The sequence below is a fragment of the Myodes glareolus genome, chromosome 12, assembly GCF_982192425.1.
Source record: "Myodes glareolus chromosome 12, mMyoGla1.1, whole genome shotgun sequence".
Taxonomy (NCBI): Eukaryota; Metazoa; Chordata; class Mammalia; order Rodentia; family Cricetidae; genus Myodes; species Myodes glareolus.
In genome coordinates this window covers 76,830,357-76,851,315 of record NC_142037.1, presented here as the reverse complement: position 1 = coordinate 76,851,315, position 20,959 = coordinate 76,830,357, and the positions used below count along the sequence as shown (strand labels likewise).

The 20,959-nt window shown below is 38.5% G+C and overlaps 1 protein-coding gene across 2 annotated transcripts in view; it reads right to left on the bottom strand.

Moving 5' to 3' along the window:
• The window catches only part of Gpc5 (glypican 5), a 1,239,739-nt gene that overhangs the window by 949,577 nt on the left and 269,203 nt on the right, over positions 1 to 20,959 (bottom strand). For both annotated transcript variants that reach the window (XM_085698195.2, XM_085698197.2), the window contains exon 4: positions 12,081 to 12,214. In XM_085698195.2, the coding sequence (XP_085554321.2) occupies positions 12,081 to 12,214 (134 nt within the window). The remainder of the gene's footprint in view (positions 1 to 12,080; positions 12,215 to 20,959) is intronic.

The window sequence follows — 20,959 nt, the reverse complement described above, 5'->3', positions numbered from 1 at the left end:
TGACAAGAATGGGACTAGATGGTGACATGAATGGGACTAGATGTGACATGAATGGGACTAGATGGTGACACGAATGGGTCTAGATGGTGACACGAATGGGTCTAGATGGTGACATGAATGGGACTAGATGGTGACATGAATGGGTCTAGATGTGACATGAATGGGACTAGATGGTGACACGAATGGGTCTAGATGGTGACACGAATGGGTCTAGATGGTGACATGAATGGGACTAGATGGTGACATGAATGGGTCTAGATGTGACATGAATGGGACTAGATGGTGACATGAATGGGACTAGATGGTGACATGAATGGGTCTAGACGTGACATGAATGGGTCCTCATATGTGTGCCAAGCAGGCAGTTTACCCACTGAGCTGTCTCTGTTCATTTTTGCATACATCTGGGAATACAGCATGTTAGGTCAAGTCTTGGATATTCCTTTTATAGGCACATAGGAGTAAAGTTAGACTGGATAATAATGCGCCTTCTTAGAATTAAAATATCAATAAAAATACTTTTCTTTATACCATTTGCATATGGACTATTTCTGCTTTTTCTCATTTTTACTTTTCTATTATTATCTAATATCTCTTATTATCTATAATAGTAATTTTTCAGATCAGGGTTCTATTTACTTAATAAAAATTGTTTACCCAGGCTCTCTGACTCCTAGGCAAGGAGGAGGTATGGAGCAGGAAACAGGAACTATACTCCATTTAATATCAAATCACTTCCCAGGTGAAATTCTGGCACCACACAGTCTGCTAGCTAGGGACTCACAATGTCCCAGTAGGGGGCTTGTCTGTGTGAAAGTCACGGCAGAAGTTACTGCACACTGCTGTAGCCTAAACAGGGACTAGATTTTAACATTACAGTCTTTTTATTGACTTTATTGAACTATACATTTTTCTCTGTTCCCCTTGTTTCTCCCCTCCTCTCCAACCCTCTCCCATGGTTCCCATGGTCCCAATTTACTCAGGACAGTTTGTCTTTTTCTACTTCCCTTGTAGATTAGATCTATGTATGTCTCTCTTTGGGTCCTCTATGTTGTCTAGGTTCTCTGAGATTGTGATTTGTAGGCTGGTTTTCTTTGCTTTATGTTTAAAACCCGCTTATGTGTGAGTACATGTGATAATTGTCTTTCTGGGTCTGGGTTACCTCACTCAATATGATGTTTCCTTGCTCCATTCATTTGCCTGCAAATTTCAAGATGTCATTATTTTTTCTGCTGTGTAGTACTCCATTGTGTAAATGTACCACATTTTTCTTATCCATTCTTTGGTCAAGGGGCAATTAGGTTGTTTCCAGGTTCTGGCTATGACAAACAATGCTGCTATGAACATAGTTGCACACAGGGAATATTAATGAGCATGATTCAACATGTGTAACTATTTTACTGAGTTATAACATCCAAAATATTTTTTCATTTGTGTGTGTGTGTGTATGTTTACATCAGGATTTGTTTTAATGGAAAACTATACACAAAGCCAAATAAGATGAAGGTTATAAATCCAGTGAGCCTGTTCAATTTACAAGATCCGAAAGTTGTAATATTTGATTTATAACAAGATTCTTGGTAGTGGAAGGTAAAGCAATATTGCAAGAGAAGAGCCTTAGTTCTATTGATTTTAAAAGTCATCAAAGAGGAGTCATATTTTCTAGAACGAGGCTTGACATGTCTATTAGCTCTACAAATGAGAGTCTAAGCACAAAGAATTACCCTCACACTTGCGTCAAAACTCCGTGTGTCCCACTTCCAAGAGAACTAAACCACATGTGATTCTAAAGACACCAGGGAACAGTGCTCTGATTTCTGTCTTAGAGATAAAAGTTAATGAATAAATATTAAATAGTAGGACTATCTCTATTAAATAATGCAATCTTACACTAGACACACGTTTGTTTTATCATTGTAAAGACAGGAAAGTTACAACTTTGGTGTCTCCTTTAGACAGGCAATGGGAAACCATGCTATCATAGTACCACTTGGCCTTTCCTGTTCTCCATTTCTCTGATGTGTGTTTGTATCTTTAAAGCACTTCAAAGGCCATTGACAGACACACAATGTGAAAAATATTCTTTGCCATATTTAACAAAGTAGAACGTAGAGCTTGAACATTTGGAGGACCATGCTGCTTCAAATGCACGCAATGTTTCTCCATGCGAACAGGGACAAGCTTCATTTACTGCTCACTTGCCTCCAATAGGCTGTGTAAAATTCCTGAAATGACTTATGTATTCATAAATGTCACCTGCTTCCACGTGACATGACCTTTAATAGCCACCTTTTAAAATAGTAAGTGGGAAAGCGGGAAATTAATTTGGATTTCTTTTCAAAACTGCAGATGTTTGCTGACTTTCTAAGGAAACTGGGTGGAAGGAGATTCACCTCTTCGAGATGGAAGGAAGAAAGAAATGAGGGGAAGAAGGAAGGAAGGGAGGTAAAGGAAAGAAAGCAAGGAGCAGAAGGGAGAAAACAGAATTTTCTGGTGTGTCATTTGGCAAGAATTCCGTTCACAGCTTGATTTTCTTGCAGGGGGATATTTTGAGGCTAAAAATGAGACAACTCAGCTGTTACATTATAACCACCATTGAAAGCCCCAGGTAAACCTGAGAAATCTATTACTTGGAAATCGATTTTTGGAGAAAGAGTTTGTGATCTCTTCAACGTAAAGGGTTTTCCTTTTCATGGTTTGAAGCATATTTTCTTATTTTTCCTATAGTGAGAAATATGTGAAAAATTGTTTCCACTCATTTAATCCTCAAAATGGCCAAGTGCACTATTACAGACGTCCCAGATTAGCACAATGAACAATGCTTAGGAGAGCATCAATGGAGCGTGAAAATTTACAGTATTCGTGATGTTCCCTGACATAAGCCTATAGTCATCCAAACAAGTGAACAATGAGAGTTCTCACTCAGCAGGAATAGCTTCATAATTTTCTACAGCGTTCAGTACTTGTCAGTCAAAGCAAAGAAATGAAAATCTATTAGACATTAAACCTGCATGTACATAGCCACATCCAAGAACAGTTGTAATTGTAATGTAATCACATCAACTACTGGACACTATTTCTCTCCTTTCAGGACAAAAGGTGGTTAGTGTCAGTTAGTTATCTGTGGCCTAGCATTAAATTAAGATGTCTTATGCAATGGCTGGGTGGTTTCCCATGAGCAAAGACAGTTTTGGACATCGTTCTCTGAATATTAGTTTCATCTGGAGCAAATTGCTTTCCACAGCAACAGAGCCCTCTCTGTGCTTGTTTATGAGCCTGTCACTGGGAATGCTTTATCAGTTCTCTGTGGGGTACATGACCCCCAAAGGTTCAGACCCAGGAGCCGAAACCTCTGCCATATGTTAGCTCTGCCTTCTGGCATTAGGTGCTTCCTGTGAGCCTGAGTTCTGACCCCTGCAGTTCCTCATCTTCATTACTCATGTTGGTCTCTGCTCTGGCCTGCTGCTGACTCTGCTCCCTCCCTCCATGCTCCTCTCCAGCGTCACCTCTGGCACCCTGTCTGAAGCTCTGCTGAGGTCTGGCTTGCCCTGGAAGTAGCTACTTAGTACCACCGCTCGCTAAGTGCTGTTTTAAATTAAACAGAAATTTTCTCATTCAAAGAGCATGACCTTTATTTTACTAAATTAAACTTTGGGGTAATAAATAATAATGACACCTCAAAGGACCTATTTCCTTTTAGGAAACAGATTGTAAATTGCATTCTTTATTATTATAAAAGATAATAAATTCTCCTCAAAAGTTTCTTTTTTCTGTGCTATGTATATATTCATGCATAGAATACTTACATTTCTAATGTTACCGTTAGCCCAGTGTATCTCAAGGTTGATTTATTTACCATTTAAAAATTATATAGTCAGTGTTCTGTAAAATTATCAAGTTTAAGCCATTTTATTTTGTTAATGAAGCATTATACTTTATTCAGTAATCATAAACTCATGTGTTTTAAGAAACTGACCCATTTAATGCAAATCCATTTTAATTGTATTGTGAACAAACCTAATAAGATCTAATATTCTTATTGAGTATATGTAAAATTTCTCCTACACTTAATATATTGAGTTTGCATATATATATATATATTCATCTATGGATAAGATTTGCTTTAGTTAACAACGGCATTCGCAATCAACACGATAGCCTTGCTTATTGGTCTCTACAAATACCGCATGTCAAGAATCCACTTGGTTTCTATTTTTAATAAATATAGTATATGATAATACAAGTGATAAAGGCTCACCCTTAATCATAATAAACACAGTTATAAAATGGATATTCTGGGTATGATGTTTCAATTACATTCCAATGAGAAATGTTTTAAGGAATCATATTTTATTTCAAAGATTAAATATACACCATGTATTAAAGGTCCTCCTATTCCTACTTGGACACCCAAACCACACATGATGCTATCTCAATTTTGCAAAGCACCTAGGACAGTCTCTCTCACACAAACGCACAGGGTGCATGTAGACAATCCCTTCATCACATGTTCTGCTTTGAGAAACTTGGGTATAATTGGAAAGCATGCTGGTGAACAGATGGGACCCTGGTGTTGAGGCTGTGTCTTAATTTATTGTCCCAGGGTTTTCCTAATTACCCACTTAATTGGCACAGCCACACCACTTTGAAATAATAATGTTCAGCTAATTATCACCAACTTAAGCTTGCTAATAACTTATTCTTACCAGCTAACTTCCAGAAATCAAGCAGGGAACAGGAAGTGCCACAGGGAAAGCCGCTTTGCCTGGGGTGACTGAGACAACCTTATGAGTGCTGTGCCCCCTGTGCTGGTTTGATGAGGAAAGGGTTACAGTTTCTAGCTGAAATGTCCCTGGTGGAGCTATGGCAAGCTCCGTAACCAGCATGGAGCAAACATTCAGTCTTCAATTTGCTCACTTTTTTGTAGAATATAAAAAGCAAAATGTAAGAGACTAAATCTAGATAATTACATCTCCAAAAACAAACACAACCCCACCACACAGCTCAAATCTCTTCCTTCCAATGGTCATGCTTGCACAGTCCACAAAGGACCTTAGCCCAACTCTTATACAGAGTCACGTTTAATATTTACATTGTTTTTGTCAAATCTTAGAGCAAAGGAAGCACACACATTCAACGGGAGAGGATTTTTGCTGTTGCTGCTGCTTTTTGTTCCTCTTGTTTTGTTTCTGTATTGTTGTTGTTGTTGTTGTTTATGAATATAGAGGAGAAAAGTCAGAGGAGAAAATTGATTAGGATTTTGAACTATGACGTGTAGGAGACATAGTTATATAGAAATTGAGATTCCATTAATTCATATGTGTTCTGTATTTTTTTCTGGGTGTTTTTTATAAATTTAGATATTTCTTGATCAGATTCCCTAGACCCGCCTTCTGAGGCCACGGATAGATATGGGCAGAGTGAAAGAAGTAAGGCTCCTCTGCGGAAAAGATTGAGGGAATCAGTGGGAGAAGGTGGAGGAGGAAAGAGTTAAATGGGGTGTGTTCTTTAGGCAGAAGGCAGAGTGACAGTAAAGAGCAGGAATAACAGCAGAGGTTCATTTCCCTCTCCACACAGGCAGAAACCCCTTCTACCACCATGGCCTTTCTGCAGCTTATGGGCAGCCAGACTCACAAACAAGAGAGACTCACAGGACTCACCCCTCTTCTCTAGGTAGAAAAGGGGAGTTCTCCCACTCCCTGCAGCCACCACCGACAATCTTCCTATTCACCCCCCCATGCACCACTATCTCCAGTGAAAAGATGTGCTGTGTCACCTGCTTGGTAGGGTAGAAAGGTGGCTGATGGTGTGTGATTCCTGAGGCTGGTTTTGAAGGCTACAGCTTTTCACAGTGCTTTACAGAGAAGTCATGCTGGAAAGAAACTTATTTCTATGCTGACAGCCAAGCAAGTGACCCACACTTGGAGACAGTCCTCCAATTCCATTTAAAACTCAGGTGGAAGTTCATGGGGTCTTCTTCAAAGCAGTCTTCCTAGAGATCCTAAGCACAAACCCCATAGTTAATCAGCTTCCAAATTCTTAAACTATAGAAAATTATACAGTAAGTTCTTCTTTTATATACTTCATGACTATATTCCAGATGAAGTTGAAGTTATGCAGACACTTATGTTCTGATCACACCATCAAATGTGTCCTTGCAGATTCTTGAGTGTTCTCAATCCGCATTGTTTTATCCTGTTTTCTTTATTCTCATCCCCTTCACTCTGCTGCTATAAATATCTTTTTCATATTATATACTTCTAAAATAGCATCAAAACCCAAAGTCACACCAAAAATATATATGTATATATATATATATATAAACAAGAAGTATATCTAATTTATTGTGTTTGTAGTTTAAACACACTGACTAAAGCAGAATAAGAACCCTTACCACACAGTGGCAGAACAGTTGGATTGGTAAACTGGCAGCCAGGAGTCTCACCAATGTGAATAAAAACTGATAGCAATGTTAGAACAGATATGGTGGCTAGAATGATCAATGTCCTCCGTAGGCTCATGTATTTCAAATTGGTCCTAGAAAGCAACAACAAGTAAAAGCTGATGCAAACGTGATTTAAAGGGCACAAGATCTATCTGTAACACACAGCCAAACTTAGTGTCAGCAGTAGTGCTGGTGTAGAGGCACGAAGGAGATAAGATCAAGTAGGGCAGGGCTTCTTTCTCATCTGTTTCAAACAACCAAGGAGGCCAAGCAGCATGGGGCAAGGCAGTACCTAGGTGGAGGCCCTGAGAACCCACCATGTGACAATGAAACCTGGTTTCGAGTGGACTCTCCAAGATGTTGGAGATACCAGTGCCATGAGACACCTGCCGAAGAGATGCACAGGAAATGGAGCCAGCTGAAGAAAGAGATGCTGCGGGAAGCAGAACTGCTGGGACAGAGCCATCTAAGCCATTTAAAGTTAAGTCGTAGATACTGGACACTGAGTGAGGATTTGGTGCTTGACCTGTTGGATTTTGGTTTGGCATTGGGCTGGTATTGTCTGATCATGCCTTCCACATTGGATTTTGGTTTGGCATTGGGCTGGTATTGTCTGATCATGCCTTCCACATTGGATTTTGGTTTGGCATTGGGCTGGTATTGTCTGATCATGCCTTCCACATTGGAACAGTACTGTACATTCCATTGTGTACTGGAAGTTCATCACTTGCTTTATGATTTCACAAGGGCTCGCAATTATGAGTTGCTTCGAGCATCATAAGAGACTCTGGACTTTTAAAAACTGTTAATACTGACAAAGACTAAGGGGGTTTAAAGTTAAAGTTTAAGTTTAAAGTTTAAAACTAAGGGGGTTTAGTTAAAGACTAAACACATTTTGCATTATGAATAGCCATCAGACTGTAGGTGCTGAGGAGTAGAATGTGGTGGTTTGAATGAGAAAAGTCCCTCATAGGCTCAGGTATTTGAACATTTGGTCTCTAATCATAGGAGTATTTGTGGAAGCTCAGGAGGTGCAGCCCTTACCAGAGGAAGTGGGGGCGGCGGAGGGTGAGGAGGGTTCAGATCCCATAGCCTGGTACCACTTCCAGTTCATGCTTATGGTTGCAGCTTAGACCTGAGGTCTCAGCTTCCTACTCCAGCAGCCATGACTGGTGCTTATGGCTATTCTGCCCAGCCATGATGGACTCTTATCCCTCTGGAAGTGAATGCCAAAATGAACTCTTTTGTAAGTTTCTTTGACCATGATGCTTCAAGACAGCAATAGAAACACAACTCATATACACAGACTTTTCTTTTGTTATGATTAAAGTTGGGAATTCCTTAACGCAATGACTGAGGTAGACTGGGTCTTCTGTTTTTAGGGAAAATTAGCCCATGTGTTCCCATCACCTTAGTGTTCATGTGGCATTTAATTATGAGTGGTGACAATTAGTTTTGTTTTTCTGATCTGTTGAAACTTCGTACCGGTGCACAGTTCCAAGAAATGACCTCCACAACCGTGCTTAAGACTGAGGAGTACTTTCATCTACGCATATGTTTTTACTTTATAGAAATAGGACATCTTCATTCCATTACTTTTTTTTTGCTTCTCCTCTTTCATCACAAGGTATTTTCTTAAATGGAAACGTGCTCACAGTTTGTTATACAATGCTTCCAAGTTTTTCATATCATGGTTTGTGTCTTTGATCCCAATGATCAAGGAGAGGCAGGAGTATGAGTTTGAGGCTAACCTGGTCTACAGAGCTAGAAGCAAGACAGCCTTGCTACACAGAGAAAAACATAGCCTCAAAAAAAATAGACAAAAAAATTCTGAAACTTTGAAATTAGAGTTTATATTTTTAGAATGAGAAAACAAAGCAGATCACCTATAAAGATGGGAAAAGATAAAATATGAAAGAAAAATATTTTGACATTAAAAACATAAAAAGAATGCACTTGGTCTCAAGATATATCTGTGAAAGCAATGTATCACCCTCTGGAAGGGAGGTGTTATGGACTCAAGAGGATGAGAGAGCATAAGGAAGACAGGACACTAATTCCTGCCATAGCTATACAGCCTCGCCTATTCCAAGTGAAGCCTATAATATTTTGGACAGTAAGTAATGAATGAGCAATAAAATTCAGAATGAGTTTATGAATGAACCTACACAATACATAAACAATAAGCAGAAATAGATTACTATGGCAATTAAGCCCTATTCAGAAATAGGGGAAAATAGGACAGAATTGAAATATTTAAATATGCTCAAGTAAAGACCTTCCAATGGTGTGTGCACAATGAGTAGGTAGTGTGATGCTTGGCTATGATATACCTGTCTTAACTTACATAATTTTGGATATATAACTAATATAAACAATATCAATACTGAAGATATATGTTATTTATCTAATTTAAATTACAGTGGATGGCAGTCAGAAACAGAGGACAATGAATCTGCTAGATTCATAACAAGATCTATTCAACAGCTGTTCTGCGCCTTTCACCTGAATCCACTTAGTTTCAGTAATGAATAGAACATACTAATGATTTCATTGACCTAAGGTTTGTACTAGGTTGTTTGGAGGCTAAAATATACTTGACCTTTAGTGATTAAAATTTTAGCTGGGTTTTATTGTAAGACTCTGAGGGTAAAATACACTACTTTTTAAGGCACAAGAGAGGGATTGTTATTCATTCATTAAAAAGGTTTTGGTAAAAAATAATGCACAAAATACCAGTTCATATTATTTACCAGCAGATAACTAAATATTGATCCCAGAACTGAAGTTCATCTGAAAAGAATGAGACAATTAAGTGTTCTGCGAGCAAAAGGAAGAAAATTAGATAGTGAAGAATGCAAATAGATCCATATCTATCACCATGAACACTACTCAAGTCCAAGTGAATCAAAGACCTTAACATAAAATAAGACACACTGAACCTAATGGAAGAGAAAGTGGGGGATAGCCTTGAAAACATTGGCACAGGAGACAATTTTCTGAGCAGAACACAGATAGCATATACACAAAGACCTGCAGTTAATAAGTGGGACCTCACGAAACTGAAAAGCTTTTGTACATCAAAACAAAGGAGCAAATGACACTGTCAATAGGAGAAAACAACAGCCTCCAGAATGGGAAAATAATTTTCACCAACTCTACATCAGACAGATAACATTCAAAATTTATAAAGGACTAAACAAACTAGGCACCAGCAAACCATAGTCCAATTTAAAAACACAATACAGATGTAAACAAAAAAATTTCCCTATCCTTTCTGCGGGACATGCTAGGGTAATGGTGGCACAGAACTGTGGGAATGCCCAGCCGATGACTAATCCAATTGGTGCTTGCTCAAGCTATGAGTGGGAGTCTGATCCTAAATTGCATGGTTGGCCAGGAACTAGAGGAAAGACAGCCCAGAGACCTAGAATAGACAAAATATGACTCACAAAAAAAGGAAAAGAAAAAAAAGTCAACAAAATGATCCCTAGTGATAGTCTACTATACTTTCAGATTGGTACCTAGTCCAGTTGTATAGGAGGAGAAAGTTCTCTGCTGCTCAGCTCCGAAATAACCATACAGATACTTTATTAATTAAATCACTGCTTGACCCAGCTTTTGCTTCTTATTGGCTAACTCTTACATATTAATTTAACCCATCTTCATTAATCTGTGTATTGTCACATGGCTTTGGTTTATCTGGTAAAGTTCCCAGGTTCTATCTCCAGCAGGCTACCTGGATTCTGTCTTCTCACTCTGCCTCCTTTCTCCCAGCATTTCGTTTAGTTTTTCCCACCTAGCTCTGTTCCCCTATAGGCCCAAAGCAGTTCTTTTATTAACCAATGATATTCACAGCATACAGAGGGGAATCCCACATCACAGTTGTCATCATAGAGGCATAATCTAGCAAAGGACAGGAGCAGATGTAGAGATCCACAGCCAAACAGTAGGTGGAGCCAAGGGACCCACCACAGAAGAGGGCCTGGGAAGATTGCTGGTGGGGGGCGGTAGTTTAAGGAGAACACATGGGGAGCCTGCACGGGTCAACACTCGCTACTCCGCATATATAATATGGTTATGTAGCTCAGTGTTCTTGTGGGACTCCTAACAGTGGGAGAAGAGGAAGAGGAGGGAGTAGTGACTGACTTTTACCTCCTCTTCTTTCTCCTACTGAGCTGCCTTGCTCAGCCTTGCTATGAGGGTTTGTGCCTAGTCTTCTAGTCTTACTGTAACTTGCTATGCTATGTTTAGTTGATATCCCTGGGAGGCTTGCTTTTTCTTTTCTTTTCTTTTCTTTTCTATTTTTTTTGTAAGGAAGTGGAAAGGTGGATCTGGAGTCTGGGAGTCTGGAGGGGAGAAGAGGAGAGGTGAGGGGAGGGACTGGGAGGAGTGGAGGGAGGGAAAAATTACTGTTCAGGATCTAATGTATGAGAGAAGAATAAATAAATACAAGTAAATGAGTACATAGATAAGGAAAAAGAAACTGCATGATTTTATATTTTTATATTGAGAAACCTGAATAAAACATTTTACTATAGATTACCTAGAAGATATTAGAAATAACTATTTAAACTAATACACACATAATGATCTGAATTTAGATTCAATTTAGAAGGAAATGACAGAGATGCCACTGTTTTTCAGAAGGTACACACTCACTAAATATTAAAATGTTTTCTTCCAGTTTGAATAGTTTTTCATGTCAGACACCCATTATCAAGCAAAGGGACACCAGAGAGAGCTTTTATTTACCCAGTAAAATGGTGACAGGCACAGTGAAATGCTAAATGCTTACCACTTAATATAAACAAGTGGATATTTTTTTACCATTGCAGGTAAAATGTAGGGGAAGGTTTTTTTGTTTCTTTGTTTTACTCTATTTAAAGTATGCTAATTAGCCAAATAAATAAATCACATGGAGTGACAACCTTGTCCTGGACTGTTTGATAATCACCATTAGCTATATGTAGAAATCACAATACAGTTTATTCAAATAAGTTAAAATAAAGTATGTGGTCCTCAGTTTAAATACCCTATGCTCACATATTTTGGGATTTCCATAAAACATTAAAGAATAATTCTAATTATTATTAGATTACAATTATTAGAATATAGTAATTGCCCTAATAAATAAAGAATAATGGTAATCACAAAAAATTATTATTCTCACAAGCTGAACCCATCTTCCAAATTAATGGGAAAGGTTGAGCCACTTAATTTTATGGTGTGTGTATATGTGTCTGTTTGTCTATATATGTACCATGTGTGTATGGGCACCCACAGAGGCCAGGAGGACTTTCAGAGGCTCTCAAATTGTAGCTACAGGTGGTTGAGATCAGCTTGTGTGGGTGCTCAGGTCCTCTGCAAGAGCAGCAAGTGCTTAACACTGAACTCTCTGTCCAGAACATTAGCCACTACATTTTATTTATTGATTGATTTTTATTGAGCTCAACATTTTTCTCTGCTCCCCTCCCTGCCTCTTTCCTCCCCTTCAACTACATTTAAAATACAGGGAAATGGCATTTAAATTTTTTCTTCCATATTGCATTTGGATCTATTTAACAAACACATTCTATCTCCTGTAGAATCAATGGCTTACTTTCTCTTTCTGGTTGTAAAACAAATGTCTTACTTTCTTCTGTTGGCAAGAGTCTCTTCGCCATTCCGTGTAGAGATCCTCACTCCGTGCTTCTCTTTGCTTGGATCAAAAGTACAGCGGGGACTCTGTGTCGCTGTCCTCACTGGACTGCCACAAATCTTAGTCACCTTTCAAACAGAAAACATCAGAAAGCAGTTACAAACCTGTTCCAACTTTTCTGAGAATGGAATCTCCCACAGGCCATGAAACAATGTCGTGTTCAACCTTGTACTTTCTAATTTTCAATTCCTTTAACGCCCGCGGGTGTTTAACAATGGGAATCCAACACATCTGAATGTAGTGGAAATGATGATAAACCGGTCCCATGCTCATTGATACAGGCTGGAAAACACTTGGAAAAACTATATAGAAATCAAGAATTAAAGTAAAAACTGGATTTCTTGTATGAACAGGACTGCTTACTCAAAATAGATATATATCATGCTTTACATTTGTGTAAGAAGATGTACTTTTTGCTAAATACGCAGTCAGTTTTTACTTAGTACTAAGGGTAAAGACTTCTTTTGAGGAAGGACAATGACTTCCTTGTTTCTTTGCAATTCATAAAGGGAAGCTAGGGCCTCACACAAGCTAGGCAAGCACTCTATTTTGAAGTTGTATTCCCAGCCCGGCTGTACTTTTATTTTGAGGCAAGGTTTCAAGTGTCCCAGACTGCCCTTGAACTTGCTATCCTCCTGGCTTAACCTCCCAAGTAGCTGGATGGTAGGCCTAATCCATGAAGTATTGCTGAAAATGAGTAAATATAAGAGTGTATAAAATACAACCTTATTGTGTAATTCCTCAATGAGTACTTATAATAGTGTATAATAAACACTCTCATTTGTAATTCCCCTATATTATCTTCCTTCCACTGATGTAAGGATGTTCTAGTTTTCAAAAAGTGTAAAAACAATTGATTTTAGCCAGGTGATGATGGTACACATTTTTAATTCCATCACTTGGGAAGCAGAAGCAGTCAGATCTCTGACTCTGAGGCCAGCCTGGTCTGTAGAGTGAGTTCTTGGACAGCCAGGGATTCACAGAGAAACCATACTCAGAGGGGAAAAGGATTGCTTTTTCAGTTCTCTTCTAGCAATGATAACCTACATAATTTGTGTAATTATCATTGGAAAACTGACTCAGCATCTACTCTACTAAAAAACTAAGAATATGTAGTTGAACAATAAACATGTCTGAATGAAACCCAAAAACAGTGTGCCAAAATCAGACTTTAATTTGTCTAATTTTTTTGTTAGTTCTGAGACCTTAAAAAAACACAGTACCTCTTTGAACCAGATGCAAGATTATTGCAAAGATCTCATAAAATTCTCAGTTTCTTTGATTTTTCCATATTGGGATATATAAAGTAATTGTGCATACATTTCCTTGAATTCATATTTATTTTATTTCTAACATTTGTAAAGCTCCTGTCCTAAATGTTAGAAGATAAATGAAGAATGACGTACCCCAGCAGAGATTACAATTTGGAACAGAATGAGATCTTCTAAATCATCCAAAGGCAAATTGTGTTTACTTAAACAAACAAACAAACCAAAAAGAAGATAGAGTGACAATGGAGTCTTCTCGGTGTGTTTTAGAATCCTCTAGGGTTTGAAAAATATGGGAAGTAAAAAAGATGGTATTACCCCAGAAAAGGTACCAAATTGTCATGTGTGAGAGTTGGAGCATCTGTTAGGTCTGGATATACTGAGATATGTTTCTATGCAGTCAATTTATAAATAAGTACTTGTTAAATACGGTTATGCACATGGTTGAATTAAATTCATAGGTGTAAGCATTCATTGAGATTTTCATGACAGAAGCAGCTGCAGGAGAGCATTAAAGCCAACACTGGCGCAGCTGCACAGAAAATGGGTGGTTAAGTTGTATTTGGGATGCTGGAGGAAATGCTACAGGAAGTTACATCTGAACATCAAAGGATGAACTGGAAGTTTGAAAGAGCGAAAGAGCAAACAAAATTATTTCAGAAAAGTCTAAATTAACAAGAGGATACAGCAACTTGTCATGTACATCTTGTATAGGAGTACATACTGTAAGATAATGAATGCATAGCAAGAGTCAAAAATGGCATACGACTTTAATATCAAGGTAGAAATCTTGTCGGAAAAATTGTCAAGCAGGAAATTGACACTTTTACATTATTACAAGGAGGTAATGGCCAGGATGTGGAGAGAAGGGAGAGCAGGCCTGTGGAGATCATTGGGACCCAGAGTCAGAAACAGAAATCAGAAAATGAAGTTTACAGTAGCAGAAACAGATAACCTTAGAGGCTGATTTGGTAATCATCTCAGAACAAAGAATGAGAAACAGAAATGCTCTGAGAGGAAGGTATTGCAGCTCTGATGTAGAGTATGGCTACAGTTCTGTTTTCCCTAGGAAAAAAGTGTTTGTATAGGAAACAGCAAAGAGAAATTAGATTGGAAAGACAGGCTAAAAGCAGACCTTGGGGAAGGTTTTTAAGGCTGAGAATGTGTGGTTTGTAGAAAACTGGAATGGTTGGAATTGTACACACGCACAGGACAGCGTTGCACATTTCTCTAGGGAGAAATATCTACTAAATGTGGATATGTAATTTAAAACTGTTAGCATTCCAAGAAAAGAAATTTCAGTTCTGAAGTTAAGCAATGACAGTGTTTATAGACTTCAGGTAGAAGCACAATCAATTACCAAGGACAGTACTATTTTAAGTGAAAAGAAAGATTAAGGTGTGAATACGTTCAAAAGGAATTTTAATCCTGAGGCTTAAAAAGTGATAGTGGAGTGTAAATGTATTAGCTAGGTGCTAAGATAAAGAGGAGAATCTTTATTGTCAACAATCACTAGAAACAAGAACCAGGGGCAGATGATAGGAGTTGGTGGTGAGTATGTCTGGAAGTATTATGGGATAGTTTTAGAATAATCATGGTTCATTGTGACGGATCAAGGGGACTTAAGGCAAACTGAAACATGAACGCTTTCTATAAATATCAGTTTTCTCTTTTATAAATTTGAGAGGAGGCACAAACTACTTTGAACTTTTAATTGGGGAAAAATATTTTACTCTCTCTCCCTCCCATGTTAGAACCAAAGCTGTATCGTCTACTGAACTGTTTTCTAGGTAGGAATATGGGGAGTGGAAAAATATCAGCCTTCCATGATCTTTAGTTTCATTATGTTCAACTACAAAAGAAAATGCATTAGCCAAAAACTTAAGAGAATAGCTTCAGTTACATCCAAAGACAGAAGTAGACACAGAAGATGCCAGTAACAGCAGGTGAATTTCAAAGACCCTGTGCTTCTTGACTTTCTGGCAGAGAGCTCTGTTTCACATTTTATTGAAAAGGAGCAGAAAACAATTTGCTGGCAGGACATTAGGCTTCCACCTTCCCTCCCCTGAGGTGAGCCAATTTGGGTGGTACATTTCAATACGTGTACCTTCTTCCTATTGGAAAAAACCTCACACTTCTGTTGACAATTTTTCATCTTTGATTTATACTACAATTTCCTCCTTTTCTTCCTCCCTGGTCTCTACTATTCGCCCCTGTAATCAGTCTGAAGTGTCTTGAAAAAAATTGTTTTCTTCTGTAATGCTTATCAACTCCTGCTTTAAGTTCCATGTCTGGCTTCCCACTGATTTTCAAGTTCCCATCTCACCTTGAAATGACTCTTACTCACTCCTAAGTCACATCACTTCTCCCACTCCAATCAAGTATTTGCTTCAATGACTTCTTGTATCTTGGCTAACTTTCCCAGTCTTAATATAACTGTGTAACCACACACAAAGCATAAAATCATCAGCTAACATCTTCATTTGCCTGTGCACTTGCTATTTTTCAAGTCTTCAGACCAAAGATTTCTGCTGATGCTAAGATATCTGAAAAGAACAACTTTTTTTTTTCATTTCACTTCTATTAATGGGGTCCTGACTTCTCTAGCAATGGTAGTCTGAGAAATTTTATTAATAGTACAAATCAAGAATTTGGAAGATAGTTCAGTGTGGTTAAAGTGCTTGCCACATGAGCATGGGGACCAGAATCTTGATCCCCAGAACCTACGTAAATGTCAGTTTGGTGGTGCTGACCTATAATTCTGCTGTCTCTGTAAGCAGAGGAGCCAGGCAAGCTATGGGCCCAATTAAGAGAACCCGATTTAATTAATAAGATGAACAGCTATTAAGAAACACTTTCAACATCAACATCAGGCCTCTGCATATATAAATATATGTGCACCTGCACACATAAGCACCCACACATACAAACATGAATAGAAACCATAGATACATATGCAGGGCCTGGAGGGGAATAGCACAGCTTGAATAGCAACTTTTTTAAGATTATAAATTTGAAAGTAAAAATTATATGTTCTGTGTATGGTTGTTAAGTATTTCATCCTAAGAGATTAGTCAAGGCACACAGTTCACATCACTATATATGTTGAGTGTTGTTGCTATAACTTAGGAGATATTAAATGAGAAATGACTATAATATTCATATAATAAAATATGAAACCAGGCGGTAGGGGAGAAACCCTGTTTTTTAAAAAAAAAAAAAGCAAAACAAAAGAAAGAAACAGTATAGTGTTTAATCATGCACTGTGTCCCATTGGGTGGAAAGCTTCTTTTAGACTTCTGGGAGGAGATTAAAATGTGATTTTTCAGCTTTAACAAAAACTGTGAGTTTATTTATTTATGTGTTTGTTTGTGAGTTTTGTTTGTTTTTCAAGACAGGGTTTCTCTGTGTAAAAGCCCTAGCTGTACTGGAACTAACTCTTGTAAACCAGGCTGGCCTCAAATTCACAGAGTTTATTTCCTCATGCCAACAGAGATAAAAATCCACTATCTTCTTTCTTAAACCCAAAATCAGTTGGACCAGATTTTGTGAATAGGGTGGCAGATGTAGTGGCTAAATATCGGTTGCACTATCCTTAAGTTTCTTTGTTCGGATTCCAGTGATGTGCTGATGGTTAATGAGTAAACACGTGAAGACCTTACAGCTTCTTTATAGAAATATTTGTCAGACTCATGACATATGAGGAGACCACCATGACTGGAATCACACGATATGCTCACACGGCGTCCCTGAAGAGAAACAGTATGGTTAACTATGGTTACAAACAATAGGATTTGACTATAGCTGTGTGTCCTATTGTCATAAAACCTTCATCCAGCAGCTGATGGAAGCAAATACAGAGATCCACAGCTAAGCACTGGACCAACCCTCCAGAGACCAGTCAAAGACAGGGAAGAGAAATAAAAGGAGCAAAGGGGTCCAGGCCATGGTGCGGAAACCCACAGAAATAGCTGACCTGAGCTAGTGGAAATCACAGACTTCAGACTGTCAGTGGGGGAACCTGAATAGGATCAAACTAGGCCCTCAGAATGTTGGTGACAGTTGTGATACTTGGGCAGTCTTTGGGAACACTAGCAGTGGGACCAGAATTTATCCTTAGTGCTTGGACTGGGAGCCCATTCTCTCTGGAGAGATACCTTGCTCAGCCTAAATTTAGGGTGGAGGGCATTGGTCCTGCCTCAAAGTGATAGGTCTGACTTTGTTGACTCTCTATGGGAAGCCTTACTCTCTCTGAGGAATGGATGCAGGTGGGGTGGGAGGAAGGTGGGGAGCAGGAGGAGGCGAGGGAATGGGAACTGAGATAAGTATGTAAAATGGGAAAAAATTGTTTTTTAAAAAATAAAAATAAATTTTATAAAAAGAGACACTAAAACTCTGGGCGGTTTTATCGAGATAACCAGGGTAAATAGTAAAGAGCCAGGTAAAAAAAAAGAAGACAAAGCAAGGTTAGTTTTGTGTAAATACCTCTGTTGTAGGAGACCACTTGTTCATTTTGTGGCCACCCAGACCAGAATAATCACACAGAAACCATATTAATTACAACACTGTTTGGCCACTAAATCAGGCTTCTTATTAAACAATTTGCATCTTAAATTAATCCATTTTAATGCTAAGTGGGTGTGGCTAGGACCAACTCCATGGCCCTGCCAGCTTGTTCCACCTAGTCCTATATGGCAGAAGTACGTCTACCCCTTCTGTGAGCCATCCCCAGCTCCAGAAATACAGCAGATCTCTGTCGCCAATAAGTAATCTGTAACATGCTGCTCATAGACCTCCATCTAAGTACTCTGTTCCAGCACAAACCAGGAAACCAGCTGATGCTGAGTCAGGAAACCTCTTAAAGGAGTTGTGCCACGGCTTGCCTCTAGCAAACAGAGCCAACCCAAAAAAATGATACTATGAAGAAGCCATTTTTAACTCTCTTCTTTTGTGTCTAGAATTCCTTCCCAAACTCTTGCAGGGTTTATGTGGATGTGGTTGCCCTACATTGGGTGTTGTTTATTGATGGAGACAGCACTTTCCTTTCCCGGCCACGCAGACTCAAAATCACACGGGAACTTTATTAATTACAACACTGTTTGGCCAATAGCTCAGGATTCTCATTAACTATCTCTTACAGCTAAAATTAATCCATTTCTATTAATCTGTTTAAAACCACGAGTCTGTGTCCTACTGATAAGTTTCTAGCATGTTCTTCTCCTTTGGCAGCTACATGGTGTCTCCTGACTCCACCTACTCTCTCTATACATATCTTTTCTGATTTCTTGCCTGGCTTTACTCTGCTGAGGCATTGACTGAAACAGCTTAATTCGTTATTCAATAAAAGCAACACATATACAGAAGGACATCCTACATTGTACCTTTTGGAAAGACTGATTAATTCTCATCTAAATGTGTACTTTTAGAAAAATTTATAAGAACGAGTTTTAAGTAGTGAGTTAGAGTGTATTTTTTTGCTTTGTTTTGATTTCTTAAAGGAAGATGAACATACTCATCTATTAAAAACCAAATGTGAATAGAAATTACAAAATACAGAGAATATAAAGTTCTGAAAGAAAATCTATCAGAGGAACAAAGGTTAAAAACTATAATAAATGTCTCTCTGTCACTGAAACAAGACTGGGAAGAAGAGTGGCAGTTTTATCAATACCAGAGAAAAACAAGAATTGCATGATTACATAGGAATCAGAGGGCTCAAGTACACCAGGAGAACACAATCTATACAATCAACTAAGCAGGGCTCATAGGGGTTCAGAGACTGAACCATGCAGCCTGCATGGGTCTTACCTAGGCCCTCTGCATATATGTTATGGTTGTAAAGTTTGGTGTTCTTGTGGAACTTCTAACTGTGGGAGCAGAGGCTGTCTTTGACTCTTTTGCATGCACCTGGGACCCTGTTCTCCTATTGGGATGTCTTGTCTAACCTAATATGAGGGTATATATGCCTAGTCTTATTACAACTTGATTAGCATGCTGGTTGATATCCATGGAAGGCTTACCCTTTCCTGAAGGGAAATGGAGGAGGGGTGGGTCTGGGGAAGAGGACATATTGGGGAGAGGGGAAACAGGGAAAAGAAGAGGGAGGGGAACTGCGATTGGGATGGGGTATGAGAAGAATAAGCAAAGAATTAAGTCATAAATTTGAGGATTGAGAAGGACATGGAAAGAACTGGAAGGAGTAGGACATGATAAATAAGTACTCATATATGGAATTCTCAAAAAATAAAAAAGAAATGCTGTTATTCCTTTTTATAGAGAGGGGTGTGGAAAATGAAGTTGAGTGGGTGAGAAAATGGGGAGACTCTGGGAGGAGCTGAAGGAGGAAAAAGAATATGATAGAAGCATATTGTATGAAAAGCATTTTTAAATAAAAGTGAATAATAAAAAAGAATTAGATGATTACAAAATCCTGTCCTAAAATGATGTTATTAGTGCTGTGAAAATAATGTAGACAGTATTCACATGTTCAACATGCAAATAAATACAGAAGACCAGTACAGAAAAATTTTAAAAATTAAAACCATAACAACAGGCTTTAAAGTTGGAAAAATTAAGCAGTGCAGTAAGAAATTTATGTAGAGAGTCAGAAATGATTGATAATCCACAAATCTCGGTCCTTAAGTATATTGGATCCATAAGATAATTCTGGTTTTCACAGGCAGCCACTTCGTGAAGAACAGCAACACAGGTGTTAAAGCTGCATGAGGAACAAACACCCTCTGTATCTGCTGTTTGTAGGATGTCACTCTGTATTTTTCCCCAAGGGTATAAACTAAACCACCAGAGGGCGCTTCTGCATTTCAATCCTGTTTGACATCATTAATCCAACTTGCATATTTAATATTATAGACTTTAAGAATCCTATAGGAAAACTCAGCTTGTCTGCTACAGTGAAATTTGTACCCATACATGAGGGCTTCACGAAAATCCAATGTTTTGTGAAAACCTACTAGACGTGTGCTTTAAAGCCCAAGTGTAATGTGAGCACTTAGTCATGGGGCCACTTGCCCTGTGTAAACCATCTGATACTCTGTAACAGGAAACTAAACGTTAGCCAATGCTCTTCTCTCATTCCCTCCCTGTCTGCCTTCTTCGCTAGCCTCCTTCCTTCCTTCCCTCCTTCCTTCCTTCCCTCCATTATGCATCTCTTAGTTCCAGTTACAAGCACACATTGGTTTAGCGAGTCCCCAAGACTGAAAGTCAATTATAAAGATTTTAGTGCTTGTTTAACTGCACAGAGCACAATGTTGATCAATAAACTGAGCACATATTACTCACATTATTCTAAGAGATGAGAATATAGTAATAAACCTTCTGTCAGAGAATCTATATTTTCATGAGGGAAGCAAAAATTCTCTCTCTTTCTATGTGTATGCGTGTCTGTGCGTCTTTGTGCATCTTTCTCTCTACTGGTTTTGCTGACAAAGACTCTTTCTATGTAGCCTTGACTCTCCTGGAACTCACCAGATTGAGCTCAAAGTCAATGAATTCTGCTTGACTCTGCTTCTCAACTGCCGAGGTTAA